Genomic DNA, 23800 nt, shown 5'->3' on the forward strand with positions numbered 1-23800 from the left:
CAAAACACAGACAGCACTACATGAACGAACCCCACTTTCTGGGCCGTTTCCTCAGTATAAATTAACCACTGCAATCAGCCCTTGTTTTGATTCATTAGATCTTCCATTTAGCATTCTCCCAGACTACACACATATGCATTCCTGTCTTTGAGGAAAAAGGGCACCTGTTGACTCCAAGTTCAGTGCTCTGGACTCAACGCAACTCGACAAATTCTCTAGGGAGAAGGCTGATCATTCTATAGAGTGTAAATTCAGTGCATTATTGAACCTTGTTCTGAAATAGCCAAGTCTCATGGGGACAACCACATTAAGATGTAGACTGCATGGATTCTCCATCATTCTGATGATTTATATTTCTAATTTCTACAGAGTGTTATACAGCATGGAGAGAGATCCTTTGATCCAACTTGCTCACGCCAACCAGATATCCTAAAACTTATGTCGTCACCTTTAGTAGCATTTGGCCCATATCCTGTTAAACCTTTCCTATTCATGTACCCATTCAAATGCCTTTTCAAGTGTTACAATTGTAGCCACCTCCAACACCATCTGTGACACACACAACCCTGTGAAAAAGTTGCCCCTTAAACCTTTCCATTCTCATCTTAAACCTATGCCTGCTAGTTTTGGACGATTCTACCCAAGGAAATTCACCCTAACCATGCCCCTCATGACTTTAAGCACCTCTAAAGTCACCCCTCAGCCTCCAATGCACCAGGGTTTAAAAAAAGCCCCAATCTATTTCAGTCTTTCCAGAAAGCTCAAACACTCCAATCCCAGCAATGGTTTTGTGTGGAAAATTGTGTCAAACTCGATTTACGTTTTTTGAAGTAACAAAAAGGATGAGGGCAGAGCAGTGGAGGTGATCTATATGGACCTCAATAGGTTTGCCAAGTTCCACACAGAAGTCTGGTTAGCATGGTTAGATTACATGGAAGAGGGAGAACTAGTAATTTGGGCAAAGAATGGCTTAAAAAAAGGTAAAAGACAGTGGTGGAGGGTTGCTTTTCAGACTGGAGGCCTGTGACAAGTGGTGTGCCACAAGGATTGGTGCTGGGTCCACTGTTTTGTCATTTGTATAAATGATTTGAATGTCAACAAAGATATGGTCAATAAGTTTGCAGATGACACCAAAGTTGGAGGTATAGTGGGCCTCAGGGCACAACAGAATCTTGATCAGATGATCTAATGGGCAAGGAATGTCAGAGGGAGTTTAATTTAGATAAATGTGAGGTACTGTTTTGGAAAGGCAAATCAGGGCAGGACTTATATACTTGATGATAAGGTCCTTAGAGTGCAGGTTCATAGTTCCTTGAAAGTGGAGTCACAGGTAGATAAGATAGTGACATTTACCTTTGGTATGCTTACCTTTATTGGCCAGTGCATCGAGTATAGGAGTTGGGAGGTCATGTGGTGGCTGAATAGATCATTGGTTAGACCACTATTGGAATACTGATGCAATTCTGGTCTCCCTACTATACGAAGGATGTTGCAAACCTTGAAAGGGTTCAGAAAAAGATTTGCAAAGAATGTTGCCAGAGTTGGAGGATGACAGGTATGAGGGGAAGCTGAATTGGTTGTGGCTGTTTTCCTTGGAGCAGAGGCTGGGGGGTGAACTTAGAGGTTTATAAAATCATGAAGGGCATGGATAGGATAAATAGACAAGGATCTTTTCCTGGGACTGGGAGAGTTCAGACTTACAGGACATTGTGAAAAAGTTGCCCCTTAGGTCCATTTTATATCTTTCTCCCCTCAACTTGAACCAGAGGGTGGTGAATGTATGGAATGAGCTCCCAAAGGAAATGGGGCTGGGTGGTACAATTATAACACTTAAAGGCATCTGGATGGGTATTTGAATAGAAAGGGTTTAAGAGGGATTTGGGCCAAATGCTGGCCAACGCAACTAGATTTATTTAGAATATCTGGTCAGCATGGACAAGTTAGACCAGAGGGTCTGTTTCCTTGCTGTATATCTATGACTATATAGCATCCTTGTAAAGCCTTAAAAACCTTTTCAAGGTTAGCCTCTTTCCTATAGCAAAAAGTGAGACCAGAATTGAACGGAGTATTCTAAAAACTGGTTTCAATGTCCTGTATAACCACAACATGACCTCCCAACTCCTGCACTCAATATTCTGACCAATGAAGGGAAGCATGTCAAATACCTTCTCAACAATCTGGCTACTTGTGACTCCACTTTCAAGGAACTATGCACCTGCATCCCTCTATCTTTGTTCAGCAACACCTTCCGTTAAGTGTACAAGTCCTGCCCTGGTTTTCCTTACCAAAATGCAAGAACTCATTTACCCAAACTAAACTCCATCTGCCACTCTTTGGCCCATTGGCTCATTTAGTCAAGGTCCCGTTGTACTCAGGAGGTAACCTTCTTTATTGTTCAGTACACCAGCAATTTTGATATCATCTGCAAACATAACTCTTCTATTCATATCCAAAACTATTTATATAAAAATGGCAAAAACCATTGGACCCAGCAACAATCCTTGTGACACACCACTGGACACAAAACTAGTCAAGTTTGAAGAACAACTCTCTACCATGACCCTGTCTCCTACCTTCAATCCAATAATGTTTCCAATTGGATAGCTCTCCCAGATTCCATGTAATCTAACCTTGCTAACCAACTTAGCATGCAGAAACTTGCCGAGCACTGCTCACATCCAGCTTCAAAAAGACGACAGCTCCAACCACACTGTAATGCTGAGTTTTGCCGAGCAAGTAGTCACAGACCAGTTTTCAGTATGGATAGGCTCAAGTACAAAAATAAAGCACATACTGTAAAATTTGACTTGCCACTCAAATTTTACATCTTTACAGTAGAATTTGTTTAGACTAATCAATAGAAACTGATCTTTGATGTGATGTAGAATTCTACTGGGCCCCCGATTATAATCCTTAGATTTTCCATTTTCAAAAAACTGCATTACTTCTCCAGATAATTGGATCCAGGGCTGAGAAACTAAACACCTACTCTCACTCCATACTGCCTTTATTGTTTTATACCACTAACCAGTTTCATGAAGATAGCCCTGGTCAATGATGTAACCAAGCATCTCTTTAGTACAATGGCAATGTTTACATCACATTGCATTCAAGTTGCAGATAAATACAAGTTCAAGAACCCCACTAGAATACACTGCGAGTAAGGCTAATTTACAGAAAGATGGGAAAGCAAATATTTCACTTCACCCAACTTCAGCGGCGACAAGATCTGGACCCGGGGGGGGGGGGGGGGGGGGGGGGGGGGGGGGAGGAGGGTGCAGGGGTTTTAAAAAAGTCATTTAAAAGGGGAGAACTGAAAGAGTGGAAATAAAAGAATCTGTCCTCAAAAAAAATCTACAAAACAGCATTTCGTTTGGTTCTACAGCACTAGAACCTCATTCTGGAGTCTGTTTGGACACACTGTCACTACAGCTTTAATAAACGATTCACCAAACAGCAAAATCATATGGTGAAAGTTATGTTTAAATGCATTACGTTTACCAATTAATACTAGATGCATATGCTGCTAACTTCTACAGAAAGTTGCTTTATAGACACTCAATTACTCCCTTCAGAGTTGGAGGGACCACAACGCAACCCCCTCCACAATTTCAGGATGATTTAATCTAAAATTTTGCATGGCATAATTTCATGCATGGCACCAGTTAAACTGTGAAAGCCATTTGTCTTGAAGAAATCAGCACACATTGCTACATCAAGTCTGTCCTCTATATTCAAGAGTACAAATCAGATACGGCTTTAATTTTTCTTCACCTCATACCCAAAAGATTAGTTGCGAAAGACATTTGACAATATTTTTCAAACAACAGCTTCATAAGTCAACCAGACTTAAATGAGTGGTTTAAGTCATTTTATGCAACTTGTTAGTTTCATCCAATAAAAGTCTTGACTGGAGTAGTGTATGAAGTGCTAAATATCTGGTTTGGTTATAACTGAAGAGGAGCAATTTGTGAGAAGGGTCTTTTCAAAACCTGAAAAGTTTTTGAGTTACTCATTGGTTATTCCTCAATTATAAACTGAAGAGCCCATTTCAAACAGCCTTAAAAAAAAGTGTATTAAAATGTTAAGTTAATACAATTGCAAAGCTTTTTTACTCCCTTCTGCAAATGGGAGCAGGTTATCAGTATGCCCAAGGATAATATTGCAAATCACTACGTGGTGCATGCTGGACTCCTGAAAGGGCAAACAAAGCACAATCCTAGGAATAGGCCTATGGATTCAATACTTACAATAGCGTATCAGGAGGGCCTATGATAAGTACTTCCCATCTGTATAGGTCATTATCATCGATCAATCCTGCTGAAAAGCCATCAACAGGATTCTTGTTCAGCTCTAGAAATAAGGATGGACAAAGGTTACATTTCTAGCAAGTTCTAATATTTCACACATCATGACAGAGCATCATTCAAAGCTAAACAAGTTTGACTTTTGTCTGCAGGACTGACTAAAGGTCTAAGACCATTGTGAAAACACAATCTGTTACTCAAAAGTTAAGAACACTGAATTTTTAAATTGCATTGATAATGAATGCAGCATTTGACAGACCAGCTTAATTAAATTATATTTTAATGGTCAAGGTAAGCATGAATAAGGTTCTACCATATGCTTAAGCCCACATCTACACGAACTGCAAAGGTTCTTGTGGTGCACTGGTACGGTCCCTACCTCTGAGCCAGAGGCTGGGCAGGTAGGTCTTGAACTCCGAAGTGCACGATAACAGATCCTAGCAGGCCAATTAGAAAATACCTACAACAAGTCTACAACGCAAACAATACTGGAACAAGCCACTCACCTTGGACATGCTGCAACTACCCTGTATTAACAGCACTGACACATCCTCCAACCATAAGCCATTATGATGGGCAACATATTCAGGCATACTCTCAACTTCATGGCAAAAATCATTGGAGACTGAAGACCTCAACATGCAAAGACAAAAGTACAGGACAGGAACAGACCCAAGATTGTACTAACACAGTCACCTTTGGAGTAAAATTCTTTTGCTTCTATGCAGTTTGTAGTCCCTCCATTTCCTGCCTACTCAGGTGAGGGGAAAGATTTTTTAAAAAGGGACCAAAAGGCAACTTTTCCCACACAAAAGGGTGCCATATGTATGGAATGAGCTGTCAGAGGAAGTGGGGAAAGCTGGGACAATTACAACATTTAAAAAGGAATCAAGATGGGTATACAAATAGGAAAGATTTAGAAGGATATGAATCAAGTGCTAGCAAATGGGACTAGATTAATTTGGGTTATCTGGTTGGCATGAACGAGTTGGACCAAAGGATCTGTTTTTGTGCTATATATCTGACTATGTATCTGTCAAGGTACCTCACACATTACTATTGTATCTGTTTCTACCACTTCCTCTAGGAAGTACATTCCAGGCATTTACCACGCAAAATACTTGCCACATCTCCTTTAAAAAACTTATCCCCTTTTACTTTAAACCTCTGTACCCTAGTAATTGACATTTCTACTCTAGGAAAACTACCCATACCCTCAGATTTTGCAAATGTCTATCATGTCGCACCTAATTCTCCAACATTCATATTTATCCAATTTTCTTCCTCATAGTTAATACCCTCCAAACTGGGCCACATCCTGATAAGCTGTTTCAGTCCCCTCTCCAAAGCCCCCACATCCTTCTGGTAGTGTAGCGACTAGAACTGTATGCAATATGCCCTCATTGAAGTGCTTTACAGCTGTAACATGACTTGCTAATTTTTAATACTCTATTCACTTTCAAGGAATTGTGGACCTATAATCAAGATTTCTTTGTACATTAATACTTCTAAGGGTTCTGCCATTTGCTGCATATTTCCCTCCAGCATTAGACCTTCCAAAATGAATCATCTTGGATTTTGCCCGGTTTAAATTCCATCTACATTTCTCCACCCAAAACTCCAACTTATCTATACTGCTGTATCCTCTGGAAATCCTCCTCACCATGTACAGCTCCCAAAGTCTTTGTGACGACAACAACGGCAACAACAACGATATAGCATTGATCCAGATCCCTGCGTCTCACCACTGGTCACAGGTCTGCAGTTAGAAAAACACCCTCGCCACTTTCTTTGACCAAATTGGCTCGATATCCACTTACCAGTTCACTGTGGATCCCATGTGACTCCACCTTCTGTAACAGCCTGGCATGAGAGATCAGAATAAAGCCTGCCCACAAGAAGTTTCTCCAATAATTTCCCTACGATTCATGCAAGGCTCATCAGCTTGTAATTTCCCAGATTGACCTTGCTGCCCTTCTTAAACAAAGGAACAACACTGACTATTCTCCAGTCCTCTGGGACCTCACCAGTGACTAAAGAGAATGGAAAGACTTCATACAAAAGGTGCCAGCAATTTCCTTCCTTGCCTCAGTATTTGGGATAGATCCCATCAGGTCCTGGGGGACTGGTCTACCTTAATGCTGGTCAAAAACACCCAATACCACCTTTTAAAAAAAAATCAACATGCCCTAGAATATTAATCTACCTCTTTCTGCACTCACCATCCAGCATGCCATTCTCCTCTGAACACCAAAAAGTAAGAATTTGTTAAGGACCTCACCCATGTCCTCTGGCTCCACGCACAAATTCCTTCCTTTGTCCTTCAGTAGACCTACTCTTTGGCTAGCTATCCTCTTACTCCTTGTATAAGTATAAAAGATGTTGAGATTTTCTTTAGTCTTGTTCCAAGACCACCACCTTTTAGCCCTAACTCCTTATTTAAATGGTTTCCTGCTTTCTTTACATTCTTCAAGGGCTCTGTCTTCAGTTCCTACACCTTAAGCATGCCTCCTTTTTCTTTTTGAAAGAGCTCAATTTCTTGTCATCCTTAGCCTTCGTTTTCACTGGAATATTCCTGTCCTGAACTCTAATCAACTAGCCTTTAAAAGAATCCAACATTGTCAGATATGGACTTACCCTCAGTCACCCCAAATCTACCTCCCCAGTTCCTGCCTAATACGGTCAGAGTTGCTGGATGAGCCCTCCCAGGAATCATCTCTTGGTACAGCTGTGATTATCTCCCTGTTCAGTCATGTAACTCCCCCACTTCTTATATCCCCCTCTATATTGCCTGAAATATTTAAATACCAGAACATTAAGCTGCTAGTCTTGCTACTCTCTCAACTAAGTCTCTGTCTTACCAGTCATATTTCTTGTATTAAAACAAATACACCTCAGACAGACAGTCAATCCTACAGTGTGTTCGGTAAGCGCTTCCTGTTAGTTTCTCACTCCTCGGTCATTTCACTTGCTGACCGACTGCTCTGGCTCCCACCCACTGCCAAACCAGTTTAAACACTCCTTCCAACCCCAATGAAAATCTATTCTCTCATGGGAATTGTCCTCTTAACAAGATTTGTCAAGTTCTGTGCAGAAAATCCACAACCACATTTCAGGAGTTAGCATCCAGAAGGAAACTAACTTGGTTCAAATATTAAAACTCTTTAAATCAGAAAGAAAACTGTTCTGTGGCCTCAAAGTGTAAATATACACAGTCTCAGCTGGTTAAGATTAAGGCGATGCATGCAAATAATAAAACTGGCTAATTCAGCATAAATTAACAGCAAATTGATTAACTTAAAAACCCTTGTCAAGTTGGTTGTCACTCATTATCAATGCAAGGAAGTTTTCATCTGCATGGGTCAAAATCAAAACTCTAATGCCATGTTGCTCAGCATGTTCACTAATAGACCACTACTTATTATCAGCTCCTAATCAAGAACTAACCACACACATTGCTCTTAAATAGTAACCACACAGTCAGATCTTGATAACATTTATCAAAATATAATTGTCAGGTTTCTAATGAACCACAAGTTGAAGGGCTGCTAAGAAAAATATCTGCTTTCTCTACTTCTGCTCCGTCTGCTTCTAAATGACAATGCATTTAGATTCTGCAGGACTGTTCTATGAAGTGCTGTAAAAGTTACAAGGTGAATCCAGTAACACAGGCAATGCTAATTGAATAACTTGATTTTAACTTTGCTTCATTGTCAAACATTTGAGGTGCGCAGGTGTTGGATTATATTAGTCATCGCAAATGAGGGTAGAAATGAGGGCAGCACGGTGGCAGTGTTTAGCACTGCTGCCTCACAGCGCCAGAGACCCGGGTTCAATTCCCACCTTGGGCAACTGTGTGTGGAGTTTGCACATTCTGCCAGTGTCTGCGTGGGTTTCATCCAGGTGCTCCAGCTTCCTCCCACAGTCCAAAGATGTGCAGGTTAGGTGAATTGGCCATCCTAAAATTGCCCGTAGTGTTAGGTGTAGGGAAATGGGTCTGGTTGGGTTGCTCTGAGGGTCGGTGTGGACTTCTTGGGCCGAAGGGCCTGTTTCCACATTGTAAGTAATCTAATCTGAAAAAAATGCCAATAAGCTAGGCCAGTGTAGCAAAGTTCAAATCTGTTCGGCCTTCATCCTAATATTTGTCAAGATGAGTAGTTGTTTGGTTGTTTTACACTAAAACATCAGATGTTTTGGTGTAAAAAGGAGCAGGATTACTGGAGACAGTCCATGAACAAAAGGCCTGTTAAAAATCTGAAATGGCAGGCAATGGAGTGCAAACAAGAGAAGAATTAGGGTACAAAAGCTAAATAGAGATTTGTAGATTGTTTTCCCTCGAAGTCCAATATACCAATTGTTAAATGTAGGCAGCATATCCTAAGGTTTTAAAAACAAACTGAATAATGTGATCAGAAAAAGATTAGTTAAGAAAATGTCACCACCCTTTGCAACCTTTTCAAAACTATTCTCCTAGATTTAGTAGTAATTGCATGCATCTTAAACGCTGTTAGCTTAAAACTTCAATCCTATTTTGTTAGGAAGTCAGTTACTATAGAATGCATATTACTGAAAAACATTTTGTCAAAGCTTCTTATTTTGTATTCAAGGCCATTCACAAGGAATACCACAGTTAAAGGGGAAAAAAACCTACATGACTGGAGTGTTGAATCATTATATAAATTCTGATATATCAAGACATTGGCATATACCTCTTCATAATGACTGGCAAACTCAAATTTTAAAGAAAAGTTCACTTGATTGGTCAAGGCACTGGTTCATTTCTCAGGTCACATTTAATAGAGAACTTCAGTACAAGTGCACCAAACTGCATGCCTGACTGAATCCTAAAATCAATTGTCAGCATAATTTTTTTGCACAGGTTCGCAAAGCAAATGCTGTCTCAATGTAGAATCACATGTTATGTTGTAAACAGTATTAAAAGCTTTGCAAACACTAGCTGGATGAGTGGTACCAGCATCCCCTCCAATTTGCTTTCTTGCTCCCCAAGCCTCCAAAGCTTTTGCATTGGAGCAATTTCTGGAACCAAAGTCAATGTTGTGATCAGAATGCTAACACAGACCACACGCCTGGAATCTTGGAGCTAAAAGGAAACATTGTCAAGACCTTGCGCATTATAAGAACTGATGCAATGTGACACTTGATATAATGTTCCAGTTTTTGGAATTTGCAGTACACAGGCACTGAAACACATGTACCATATTACTAATTTGAGATGCAGACAAAATGTTTTGGAGGCTGGATGTTTTAGCAGCAAACATCACTAGTACTGCTAGTGTATAATTTTTAAAAATATAAACTTTTTAATAATTAACCTGTTCAGAGAGGTTATTGCACAGTACTGGAGCAGTGGGACTTTAACCTGGGTTTTCAAAAGGGGTGGGACACCACTACGCCACAAGAGGGCCACTGCTGCTGCATTGCTGCAACATGTACCTAGCTTCACCTGTCAATCAAAACCTTGAGATCACATTGCTCCAAGATAACCTAGGTACAGGTCGTTCTACGATAATGCACCAGTTGCGTTCCTCTGCAACCCCATGCTATAGAAAATTGCACTATGGAAACAGCTAGAAAATCATGCTGTACAAGATTGCTGTAGAAACTCAGTATTTCCATTCAGTACAAAGTTCACATTATCCAAGCAGCATCCACAGTTCATAGATCGTGTTTAGCCGGAACGACCTGTAGGTTGGACACTTTTCTGGACCCAAGAGATGGTCTTAGGACTGTTCATAACTCAACACTACTTTTACTTCTTTATAATGCTTACAACTTCATTTTGTAACAAGCCACAAATATGGTTAACTGATCTAGAAAAATTTGATGAGATTAATAATCCTATTAGATAATGCTTTCCCAATACAAGTTTTAACCAGTACTATTGGTAGGAGATTAGATAGACCTGAAAAAAACAACCTGAAATTCTATTTGCCTTCAAGTTTTCTCATATGGTTTGTGCACAAGGTCAGCTTGTTCCCTACAATAATTAACAAAATGAGATTGCACAGCATATAATTTTTACCAAGGAGTCTTGTGACGCAGTGTCTTTCCATGGGCAAGAAGTTCAATGTTCAAATCTTTGCTACCCTATAGGTATATAAAATATCCAAAGTCATAATTAAATTGGCCTGTTGAGGTAATCTTTTGATGATGTTACAGTGAGCAAAATGAGTCTATCCGAAGAAGATTGATTTTAAAACTTTCAATTGGTTAGTGGAAAATTATAATCCTTAACTAGGAAAAATGAATGACTTTTCATGATTGAAAACTAGTTACTGTAGAGGCTCCACCCAATACATACTTATGCCAAGAAATTCAGGCAGGAAAACAAAGCTTGGTTACATGCCCAAAAAAGTTAACCTTGCATCTGGTTATTATTATTCTTGGAAAAAGTAGTCACTCATTCCCATAACTTGCAAAATATCACTAAATTCTTTCAGAGACAGCATGTGCACAAAAAATGCACAAGCATTAGATTGCCTCATTGAGAATGAATGTCGCAAGAGGGACCTTGGGGAAAGTTAGCACACTTGTATAAAGTTATGCTGGCAGACTAACCTAATTTTAATGCAACATTTAACTGGCAGTGATGTACTTTTAGAACAAAAAACTTTAATTATTGACTCCACTTCAGTCAAATTATCTGAAGCAAGTTAATTCTAAGATGTTGAAACAAAACATCCCTATAAACTCTAGAAAAATCATCTTACTCCAAATCCAGGTTACACAAGGACAGTTCCACAGCACTGCATGTATAATTACATACTAGGACTTATATCCTTAGCAACTCAGAAGTATGTCACACATTTTAGATAATATAAATTTGTTAGTAAACCTTGGAAGGTTTGGGCTGTTGGGAGGGTACAGTACATTGTGTTTTGAGTTTGAGAATGTCACTTGTAGCATAGGGAAAGCAGAACTAGTTGATAATAAACTGAGGGAAATTTCAAAGCTGCAGTCTCTAATTGCTTTCTGGCTGCTCAGGCCTCTGATTCAGAATCAAAATTCACTGCCACCTGTGGAATCTTGGGAGTGGCTGTGCACGCATGTGGCTTAGAGGAAACGTGTTTGCGAGTAATAGCAATACGGATAGCAAGAGCTTTGTTAAAAATATGGAAAAGGAAGAGCAGCTAAAGTGCACGTAAATACCTTGGCGAATGAGACTTGGGAAGTAATAGGGAATCACGATGGCAGAAGAAATACTGTGAATAAATGCTGTGCATCTGTTTTTACAACAGAAGATGAATTGCCAAATTACTAGATATTCAAAGGCTTAAAAACGAGAGAAGTAGCAAACACTAATCACTCTGAAAAGGTGAGTGAAACAAATGGGGCTAAAGGCCAATTACACCCATGAACTGCTAATGTAAATCTTTTCCCTTATTTGAAAAGGAAAGGAAATCAACCAGTTTGTAGGCTAGTTAGCTTAATTGGAACATTTTAGTCTATTATAAAATTTTGTTCATAAAGAACAGAGCATTTAGAAATAATGCTTAAGCAGAGTCCATGTGGCTTCATTAAGGAGAAATCTTGCCTAACAAATTTATGAGAATTCCTTTGGAGGTGGTAACCAGCAGGATAGATAAAAGGGGAAGTACTATACAGCAAACGTTGTTTTAACTGGCTGTTTATAATCTGGTGCTGTTGATAAATGGGGAAAGTTATATCAGGTATTTCAAACATGGCACGGCTTAATGTATTATCGTGATCTCCATGTCAGAGTAGTCATTTGAAGGCACAAGTAACAAGTCTGTCTGCTGGTAAGTCTTATTTAAGGCCAAGTTGCATTATTCAAGTGATTTATTTAAAAATGGGGTCATAGTAGGACAATGTTTGGGAAGCACCATACAATATTTACACTCTTCCTCTCACACCGAAAGCAGCTTTTTGTGGTCACTTTTGCTAACTTAACCCTGTATCCTGCTTTTTGTTTTCAGTTCTGTAATCTTTGATTTTTTTAAAAATCCTTCCAATCCTCCGACTTTGCATCCTCTTTAACAATTTAAATCTCTTACTTTTAAACTCACAATTTTTCTCTCCTTTATGTTTACCACAGGTTAGTAAACAAAATTAAGGCATAATGGATTTGGAATAATATAGTGGTACAGATTGAGGATTGGTTGAGAGAAAGCAGAGGGTACAAATACCAAGTCATTTTCAGGATGCCAGGCTATTACCAGAAGGGCTGTAAAGATCAGTACTTGAACCACAGCTGGTGTGAGGACAAACTGCAATATTTCCAACTTCCTGATGGCACACTGGGTGGTCTGAATAAGAGTTGCAAGAGGATACAAGAGAGGTTTCAAACAGACCGGGACAGATTAAGTGAACTGGCAAGAACAAGCAGATGGAATACAAGTGGAAAAATCATCCACTTTGGCAGAAAAAGGAGAAATGCTTTGATTTGTTTTGATAAATGAAGGGGGTTGGGAAATGTGGTGTTCAGAGGGACCTGACATCCTTACTCAAGTCACTCCCTCAGGAAATAAAAAGCTACCATGAAGATTAGTACAAACAGTTGTACTAAGTTGTTAGCTTAAAAGAAAGATTACATTGTTAAAGAGGATGCCAAGTCTGAGGATTGGAAGGATTTTTTAAAAAAAAATCTAAGACAACAGGACTGAAAGCAAGAGAAAGCAGGATACAGGTTTAAGCTAGCAAAAGCAACCACAAAAGGCTTCTTTCGGTGTAAGAGGAAGAGTGTAAATATTGTATAGTGTTGCCCAAACATTGTCCTATGACTCCATTTTAAAATAAAAATCACTTGAATGATGCAACTTTGCCTTAAATAAAACTTACCAGCAGACAGACTTGTTACTTGTGCCTTCAAATGACTACTCGGACATGGAGATCACGATAATACATTAAGCCGTGCTGTGTTTGAAGTACCCGAGATATCATTTTTCCCCATTTATCAACAGCACCAGATTATAAACTGCCAGTGAAAACAACATTTGCTGTATAGTACATCCCCTACTTCCCCTTTATTATCCTGCTGGTTACCACTTCCAAAGGCATGCTCATAAATTTGTTAGGCAAGATTTCTCCTTAATGAAGCCACATTGACTCTGCTTAATAATTTCTAAAAGCTCTACTCTTTATGAACGAACAAAATTTTATAATAGACTAAAAATATTCCAATTAAACTAACTAGCCTACAAACTGGTTGATTTCCTTTCCTTTTCAAATAAGGGAAAAGATTACATTAGCAATTCAGGGGTCTAATTGGCCTTTAGCCCCATTTGTTTCACTCACCTTTTCAGAGTGACAGTGTTTACTTCCTCTCTTGTTTAAGCCTTTGAATATCTAGTAATTCGGCAATGCTAACGTCTTCTATTGGAGAAACAGATGCACAGCATTTATTCAACTCTTCTGCCATCGTGATGCCCCTTTACTTCCCAAGTCTCAAGGTATTTACGTGCACTTTAGCTGCTCTTCCTTTTCATATTTTTAAACAAAGCTCTTGTTATTATTGATATTACTCGCAAACACATTTCCTCTAAGCCACGTGCGTGCACAGCCACTCAGTTTCCCAACAGGCGGCAGTGAATTTTGATTCTGAATCAGAGAGGCCTGAGCAGCCAGAAAGCAATTAAAGAGACTGCAGCGTGGAAATCACCCTCAGTTTTTAACACTTTTTTGTTTTTAAAAACACTTATTTCTCTGACTTACTATTTATTTGTGATTGTATTTTTTCCCTTTCAATTGGGTGCTATCCTGAACTTCCCTGGGTAAACAGTTGACTTGGCCCCTTTCTAGAATCAGCCTTCCTCACTGGATGGAGTGTGAAGCACAAACTTTTTTTTTAATATATATAGCATCTGCCAAATGTCTTTTGGCTAAATTCCTTTCCTAGTCCACTACAGCCAGGTTTTTGCCCCCAATTCATTTGTGACGATCCTTATCTAAACTCAGTTGTTTCTGGCCCAAATTCCTCCCTCTCGAATGTTAAATCCAACCATGTTACAGTCACTGCATCAGAGGGGGATCTGCGAATTTGTTAAATCTGTTTCATTACACACCAGCAAATTCAAAATAGCATGATCCCTAGATGGGATCATACATTGTATTTGGGACACTTTCCTAGAACATTGATTTCTTCTCGCAATTAGCAGGCTTCCCCTGCTAATGTGACTATCCCAATCTACAAGATTGAAGCCATCCAAGAATGTCTTGCCTTTGTTACATCCAAAATTATCTAATTTATTCTGTGCACTGTATAGCTACAGTTACAGGGCCTACAGACTCTTACCACTATCGTTTCTTTCATTTATTTCTTACTCCACTACATGGATTCTAAGTTTTCAGATTCAAGATAATTTCTCATCATACTTATTCCAACCCATATAAAAATGCTAACCCACCACTCGTTCCTTGCTTCCTCTCCTTTCAAAAAGGAAACACTAACATTTAGCTCCCTGCTTTGATTCCTATGCAACCATGTCTTCCTTGATGGCTATAAAAAAATCAGTTAAAAAAAAAAATCACAACTCCAGGTTATAGTATAGCAGGCTTTTTGGAAGTACTAGCTTTCAGAGTGTGCTCCTTCATCAGGTAGCTGTGGTGCAGGATTATAAGAATTTATAGCAAAAGATCAGTGTCATGCATGCAGCTGAGACGATATATTGAACAAACCTAGATTGTTGTTAGGTTATCTAGCAGTCTAGGTTTGTTCAATATATCGTCCCAGTTGCATGCATGACTGATCTTTTGTTATATAAATTTTGTTGGATTACCGTATAACAAACCTGTTGACTATAACCTGGTGTTGATTTTTAAAATTTGTCCACCCCAGTGCATCACCAGCAACTCCACATTATAAAATCATAACAGAAGCAAAAGTACACCATTCAGCCACTTGAGCCCATTCAGCTTTTCAATGAGATCATATCTGGCCTGTTATTTAAACCCTATACACCTGCCCTTGACCCAGATCCCGAAACACCTTTACTAAACAAAGTTCCTCAGATTTAAACATTCATCCATCAACGGTTTCCTTTCTCAAGGAAACATTAAATTTGAACATGGTTAATAAAATCTTCCTAAAGTGTGGTACCCAGAGCCGCTCTTCGTTTATAGACACAGACACAATATATCAGCATTGGCAGTTAAATGGCCTATGATTACAGATACTAGAGGGGCCAGAAAATTATATAGTTTGGAGGTTCTGTGCAAGCAAATCTGGAAGTGTAGCCAAGTACAGACCTCGTGTGAGAACTTGTTTTGAGAGTAGAGTGGAGAATTAACACAACACTATTTGCTAGGTTGTAAATTTGCTCACGGAGGGAGGTGAAAGGTTCGTTTTCAGATCACTATGCTAGGTAACAGTGAGCCTCTTCTGTCCCATTTTCTATTTGTGTCTTTTGGTATGTTACGGTGGGTGATATCATTTCCTGCTTTTTCTCAGAGGTTGGTAAATGGGGTCCAAATCAACGTGCTTATTGATGGAGTTCCGGTTTGAATGCCAGGTCCCTAGGAATTCCGATGCATGTCTATTTAGCCTATCCTAGGATAGATGCGCTGTCCCAAATGGTATCCTTCGTCTGTAATTAAGGATACTAATGATAGTGGGTCATGTCTTTTGGTGGCTAGTTTTCTGCCAGTCTGTTGTTGTAGTGTTTGTTGTAGTCCTTGCATGGTATTTTGTATATGACATTCGTTTTGCCTGTTGTTGGAATTAGGGTCCTTTAGGTTCACAGTGGGTTGGTAGGTTTGTGGGTTACCAAGGGGTTTAAGCAGTCTGGTAGTCATCTCCAAGATGTCTTTGCATAGTAGTGTGGCTCGAGTTTGGAGTGTTTTGTCTACTTGTTTAGGTTTGTTGTTTAAGAATCGGCAGATTGTTTATTTTGTACCCATTCTTGAATACTCTGTATAGATATTTTTCTTCTGCTTGTAGTTCTTGGGTGCTGCAGTGTGCTAAGAGTGGTAGCTTTAGATTAGATTAGATTACTTAGTGTGGAAACAGGCCCTTCGGCCCAACAAGTCCACACCGCCCCACCGAAGCGCAACCCACCCATACCCCTACCCCTTACCTACACTAAGGACAATTTAGGATGGCCAATTCACCTGACCTGCACATCTTTGGATTGTGGGAGGAAACCGGAGCACCCGGAGGAAACCCACGCAGACACGGGGAGAACGTGCAAACTCCACACAGTCAATCGCCTGAGGCGGGAATTGAACCCGGGTGCCTGGCGCTGTGAGGCAGCAGTGCTAACCACTGTGTCACCGTGCTTCTGTAGTTAAATATCTGGTCTGTGTTGCTTTCTTGTAGACACTGGTCTGCAGTTCTCCATTAACTTTTCTGGAGACCTATCTTGTTAATTTCACCTGATTCATGTAGCTTCAATGTAGCTGTGATGCTGTTTTCTAGCTGTGGAGTCAGGTCTATCACCACCTGTTGGTAAGTGTCAGTTTCTGCGAACAGTGAGTTCACCTTTTCAACGTACTGTGTTCTGTTTAGAATAGCAGTCATGCGCCCTTTGTCTGCAGGTGGGATTACAATGTTTCTGTCTTTGAGTCCTTCAAGGGCTTTCCTTTCCTGTGTTGAGGGTGTTCCCTTCCTTTTTCCTGCTTTGTGTTGGTGCAACTGTCTGACGGTCTGCTGGGTTTCTTCTGAGAGTCCATTGCCTTTCAGGGTTGATTCTAATGCTGCTAAGTAGTCCTTTTTGTCCAGGTCTCTGTATTTGTAGTTCATCCTTCTTGCTAGGATGGCTTTTTTCCTGTAAGTGGTTGATCCGATAAGTTATCAATCCAAGCTAGCGTTGTTTTGAGCGCTTGTCCAGTTTTCTTATGGAGATCTTTTATTTTTCTTGGTCTGTTGTTTGATGCTGATGGCTCATTCTAGTGTCCTTGTCCATTCGTGGTGTGTCACATTGGTGTACAAAGGTTTGTAGCACGAAATTTCCTGATTGTTCGTGGAATCTATTGTGGGCATCATTTATTGTTTCTCTCAGCATTCTGCACCCACTCTGCTGATATTCTGACTTGTGGGGTATTGAGCAGCGGCTTGTACTGGAGACATTTTGGTAATACGTGTTTTCTGAAGCATTCATGTAGAAAATATAGTTGTTAGCAGGTGACGCTCAGTCAGATGGCCTTGCATTCAAAGCTGAACTCCATCAATAAACATCAATTTGGACCCCACTTACCAACCTCAAAAATAATCGGAAATGATATCACCCACCTTAACAAACCAAGACAAATAAAAAGTGGGACGAACACCAGCATTTCACCAGAGGCTCACTGATCATGTTACCTAGCATGGTGACAAATGTCTGAGAACAAACCTTCCAGCTGCAAGCAAATTTACCACCCGAGCCTCAACCTGAGCTACCAATCTTCCCAAAAATCGCAAACACTATCTGCTAGGGTCTGCAGATTAGGTTAGAGTTTCTTGTCAAAAATCAAGATAGACCATAAGACATAGAAGTAGGCTATTCAGCTAGAGTCTGCCCTACCATTCACTGACCCAATAATTCACAACACCACTTTCCTGCCCACGCACCCTGCTCCACCATCTGGATTTCCTTACTGGTTAAATATCTCTCCGCCTTAGAGATATACTTAATGACTCAGCTTCAACAGGAAACCCAGAATCTTCAATTCGAGTGCAATTTTTGAGGGATAGCCTTCACCTTCAAAACACATTGATTTATTTGTTCTAAACACAAACACCACTTGATCTGCAAAGAGCAGAATCAAGCATCCTACGTTCAAGTACTGATGCATGCAGTCTGACTCCGGTGAAAGGAGACCCTTAGCCCAAACACAAAATCGGAAATGAAACAAACAAATATTCTGTGACTGGGGCCACGTGGGTGGAAAGAAGAAGATTGGATTCCAGGCACCCTGAATCAGCCTCCAAAAATGACAATGACATACTCTAAGCCTGCACCAGCTTACTGTCTGCTACAGGAGGGGTAAAATAAGCTATCATACTTGGATTTATAAATATGAATTTTGTTCTGCAAGTTAAGGACAATTCACATTGGACATTAACACCATGATTACACAAACAACCCATTTAAATCAATAGCCGTTAAAGCAAAAGCAATTACATCAGACCACAAAGTCCAAATATTGAGAATTCCTGATACAGGCGATGCATCAGTGCAACTACCAATTTGTAACTTTGATTAGGTCCTGTCTGCACAAAGAAAATAGGTCACATCATACTGAAAGCAGACTTATGTGAACACTTATGCAGGGACTGTACCCAGTCATGCATACATACGAATTAGGAGGTGGCCATTCAGCTCCCTCAAGCTAAGTGCTCAGTGGTTAGCACTGCTGTGTCAGCACCAGGGATCCGGGTTAGATTTCAGCCTCAGGCAACTGTGAGGAGTTTGCACATTCTCCCCACATCTTTGGATTGTGGGGTTAGGTGAATTGGCCACGTTAAGGTTACAAATCTTCTCAAAACTCACTGGCCATGTTAAATTGTCCATAGTATTCAGGAATGTGTATGTTAGGTGCATTAGTCAGGAATAAATGTAGGGGAATGGGTCTGGGTGGGTAATTCTTCGCAAGGTCGGTGTGGACTTTTTGGGCCGAAGAACCCCTACAGCATGGGAACAGGTTATATGATCATATTGTAAAATAAAGATGTGTCAGAGTCAGATAGGTATCTGCATGCTGGTTAGCTAGGTCAATTCTAAAGTTTCTAAATACAGCCAAGGACTCCCATCTGGATAATGTCACTAAAATGTATATTGAGTTACTCTATGTTGGTGATTTAATTACAGCAGTAACCAAGCAGAGGAATCCCACAGGCTTCAGTACAAATCTTACATGTAGTTGGTAAGGGAAAAAAAATCATTGCCAAGCAAATGGAACTGAATGAAATCTTTGCTCGATTTGGATAGCTTAGGGACAAAAGACTTAAGTGATGGATAGGCAATCATATGCAGTGAATAAAAAAAAAGAAGTGTCTCTGGCACATGCTAAATGGCCAATCAGTAAAAGCAAAATACCGCAGATGTTGGAAATTTGAAACAAATGCAAAAAGCTGGAGAACCTCAGGAGGCAGCCTGACAGCATGAGAGAGTGAAAAAAAGTTATAATTTTTCTTCAGAACCTTAAGTGCTGTAAGAGTCACACAGGACTCTAAACATTAACTCTCTCCTTCCACAGATGCCAGATCAGATTTCCTCCAGCATTGCATTTGTTTCATTTGAGTTAGTGATAAATTTACAAGTACAATTGTTAGAGGCTTTGACGGAGTTAAAGAAAATTGCCAAGTGACAATACTTCAAGTGAAGTACCTATTAAATGCTCCATAGAATCCCCACAGGCCAAATGACCTGCTTCTGCACTATCAAGTCCACAATGACCCTCCAAAAGATCATCCCAGCCAGACCTACCCCACTACCCTATTGCTATAAATCTGCATTTCCCATGGTTAACCTACCTAGCCTGCACATCCCTAGACACCATGGTATAATTTAGCATGGCTAATCTACATAACCTGCATACCTTTAGACTATGGGAGGAAACCAGAGCACCCAGAGAAAACCCACGCAGACACAGGAAGTGTGTGCAAACTCCACGGTGACCAGAGAGTGGAACTGAACCCAGGTCCCTGACACAGTGAAGCAGCAGTGCTAACTATTGAGTGACCATGCCACTCCATTCAACCAACTACAGGAGGTACCAGTTGAAATCCATGGATCATCTTTACTACCACCTGGAGAGATGAGAAAGCAATTTACCAGTTCAGATGTCCTAGCGTGAAAAGGGCCCAATCCTCAAACTGCAGAATAGAGTAATCACGGGGAGCTATATAATTTGGACAATGTTGGAAGTGGCTTGTGAAGGATTGTTAGCAGTACAGTCTCTCAACCAACCACACTTTCACACTATTGTGGATTGCAATTCGAGAGATATGAAACTGGATTCAGCTAAGGAACTCAAACGATAGACCTATAGGTGGCAGAGAGGAGAAACAAGTAGCATATCACAGCAATCATTTGAAATTCCAATCAATTTTAACGTTTCACTGCCAAGTGCCCTTGAATTCAAAATTCAAATCATATCTAAGGCAGGCGTCACAGCTCTGCAGTCTTGAAATCACACCAGGGTGGATACAAAAAAGGTCTCCTGGCTGAGTCTGCAACAAGCAATATTTCAAAATTTGTTGATGTAAATTTCTCCTACAGAGGACTAAACAAAATCTGTTCAGTTCATCCTGAGTGAGATTATAACCAAAGGCTGACATTTGGGTTTTACCTCCAGCATTGAATTCATCTGCATGTGGACAAGAGTTAGCAGGTAATAAACAGTGGGATAGCAGTTGAACACTGTAATTCTGTCAGACAAGTACAAATGCAGCAACTGCGGATATTAATATAGTGCACAAAGCATAAGACTATTTAAAAAAAAGAATGGTGAAAGATTAGGAAGTTAAGCTGGCTAAAACATTGCACACCAGAGTGAAATGCTATAATACTGAAGAGATCGAAATACACCGAAGACAGCCTTATGTAGATCAACTGAACAAGTTTACAACTTCATTGTCAAGGATCAATGCAAGAGTTTTCCAATTAAATGGTACACAAATCAAAATGCAAACAAGTGCTACTCAAAACCAATTAATGGTCCAAAGTTAGATTGGCGCTATCGATGCTCTTAGTTTTATGTCAAGATATTCAACAGCTCACTAGAAATTATTTCATCTCAATTAGTAACCATTCTGCCCTCCCTCCAGCTGATCTGCTTGCAGAACTCAATCAGAACAGAGAAAAAAAGAGAGATGCAGCCCAGATTCTGCACCAGTCCCAGCTGGCTTTACTTCATGCCAAAAAAAAAATCAAAAGTACAGGCAAGAGTCCAAACCTTACCGCATGAAAGTTTTGCTAGATCTAACCTTGCATTTGCAAGAAGTAGCACAAATACTCGTTGGGATCCAGGTTCCCTTTCGCCATTAACGTTTTGATTTTAAAAAGCCAGAAAAATAAAAACTCTGGAGCCACTCCACAGCTGATAGCAGGGAGAAAAACCTTAATGTCAGAGCAGTAATAACTAAAAACCTTCACAGGAAATAAAGGCAACACAATGGGAAATGAACTAGAAAGGAAGACATCTGAAAGCTACAGTAGTCATTTGTTTTCCAAAGTCACAAACAAGTACAACTGTAAAATGTTAGAATATTTCAAATAGGTCAAATGAGTTTATACTTTCCTAGGACAGTATGTTCTGCCAAAGGGTGTGAATGGTATGTGTCAGGAAACCCTAGACTGCGCAAAATACTTTTGGATGGGAAACTTGGCTTTTGGAAAAAAGCAGAGGAGCACCAGGCTTGAAAGAAGCTCCCAAGTAACCAGAGATGGAGCCAACATCAACTTGTAAAATACAAGTCATGTTTCAAGGCTCAGTTCAGAAAATCAGTTGCAAAGTATCAATACCCAATACCTAAGTGCAAATATTGCAACGTCTTACCAGCCGCTCTGCAGGAATGTGACAATGAGATCTCTCCTTGACCAGACATAAATGTGGACTTATTTTTTAACCTTTACCAGTACAATTATAGGATATATGGCATTTAACTTCTGAAATCAAACTTCCCTATTTCACATTTTAATTTTGCCTTCACATCGTATGGGGAAACAAATGGTCTTGTGTGGAAAAAAAACCAGTGGGCAACAGACCATATTCATTTAGGCCCACTTAAAGGCCAACAGTCCACTTACAGTGCTATACCAGATCAACCACATATCAGAATCCCTACAGTGTGGAAACAGGCCATCAAGTCCATACAGACCCTCCAAATGGCATCCCACCCAGACCAACCCCCAGCCTACCCCTGTAACCCTGCCTTCCCCATGGTAATCCGCCTAGCCCGCACATCCCCAGGCACTATGGGCAATTTAGCATTACCAATTCACCTAATATCTTTGGATTGTGGGAGGAAACCGGAACACCTGGAGGAAACCCACACAGACACCGAGAAAGTGCAAACTCCACACAGTCACTAAAGGCTGGAATCAAACCCAGGTCCCTGGTGCAGTAAAGTAGCAGTGCTAACCACTGAGCCACAATGATTCCCAGAGCAGAGCAGACACAAAAGGAACATTTTGGTCTACACCTGCTCATTTTCTTATTTTCTAAAAAGACTCAAGTGTTTCAACTTAGCCGTTTCATTTCACAAGATAAAAAAACTGGCAATACTGGAGACTATGAACCCAAGATGACAGGGAGGTTAGAAAAACAAATCAGTAGCACTCAAGAGATTTTAAAAGAAACAATTCTATTAAACCAAGTTTTGATAAAGAACTAGAGAAGTTACAACCTTATGCAAAAATGAAGAGAAAAGGCCTATGATTTATAGGCAGATTTAGGTTTACATGTGCACTGCATGCGCAAATAAGTTTACCTTTTCATGGTAATCTATCAATCATCGGGTTGACTCTTCTTCGAGACACACCGACAGTCGGTGGTAGTTTAACCTGAAGGCCATCACAGCTCAGGGAAAAGGGAAAGGTGGAGAAGGAGAGTCTTTTGTGGTAACTTCAGCTGATGTGGGAAAGGGACCAAAGCTGTTGAAATTGCATGAAAAACCAGCAACTGAGTCAACTGGGCTAACCGAACTAGCTGGGAGTCAGTTATGTTTAGCTGTAACAGACTCTCAAACTCAACTGGGATTTTTAATGCTCAAGTATACAGTCAGAGCAAGTTTATTCTTCCAATATTCAAAATGCATTCAAAAGCTCATTTCAACTGAGTTCACTATAATGCCAACAGATACATGTTAACGGGGACTTGGGCCCACCTCCAAGTTCTCTTGGAAATTCGGATGGAGTGAATGTCTATTTAATGATGTGTAATCAGCAATTCAGGATTGCATCCCCTGCCAATGTGTATTAGAATTTGTCAGAAAGTGTGGTGCTGGAAAAGCACAAGTCAGGCAGCATCCAAACAGCAGGAGAATCAATGTTTCAAGCAAAAGCCTTCATCAGGAATGTGAGTATTCATACAAATAACTGGAAGATGCTTGTTAAACACCCTCCAGCATTTAGACAGGGTCTACGCATGTGCTTTTCTGATCAAAGTTTAATTTCATTACAATTACAGGTGTCCTCCCCATATCCGCAGGGGCTGCATTCCAAGACATACCACGGATACACGAAACTGCGGATTGTAGCGAACCCGATCATTTAAATGAAAAAACTTCTCCTCGGCAGCCCCTGGAATTATTTTTGGAAACTTCCACGTAAACCAGTAAACCATGAAGAACTGAAACCGCAGAAACCAAATCCGCGAATATGCACGTTCTACTGTACTTGCACCCTAAATATAAACATCTAGTCCTCCCAAGTCTCCTTAACCAACATTAAACATCACCTGGTCTCAGTCTATTGGCCTGAAGTATCCCTGCCAAACCCTGCCAGATAACAATGCTCCAAACTGGCTGAATAAAGCCCAAAAGTAAAAAGGCATTTAGAATTTAATAAGTTGCTACTGAAGTGAAAAGA

General features: G+C 40.2%; 1 protein-coding gene across 2 annotated transcripts in view; it reads right to left on the bottom strand.

Annotated features, from left to right (window-relative positions):
• The window catches only part of ube2g1a (ubiquitin-conjugating enzyme E2G 1a (UBC7 homolog, yeast)), a 71699-nt gene that overhangs the window by 22310 nt on the left and 25589 nt on the right, over positions 1 to 23800 (bottom strand). For both annotated transcript variants that reach the window (XR_011963283.1, XM_072589327.1), the window contains exon 2: positions 4251 to 4353. Coding sequence is in view for 1 of the 2 variants with exons in the window: in XM_072589327.1 (XP_072445428.1) it covers positions 4251 to 4353 (103 nt within the window). In the remaining variant the exon portion in view is untranslated. The remainder of the gene's footprint in view (positions 1 to 4250; positions 4354 to 23800) is intronic.

Source organism: Chiloscyllium punctatum, chromosome 19 (genome assembly GCF_047496795.1).
Source record: "Chiloscyllium punctatum isolate Juve2018m chromosome 19, sChiPun1.3, whole genome shotgun sequence".
NCBI lineage: Eukaryota > Metazoa > Chordata > Chondrichthyes > Orectolobiformes > Hemiscylliidae > Chiloscyllium > Chiloscyllium punctatum.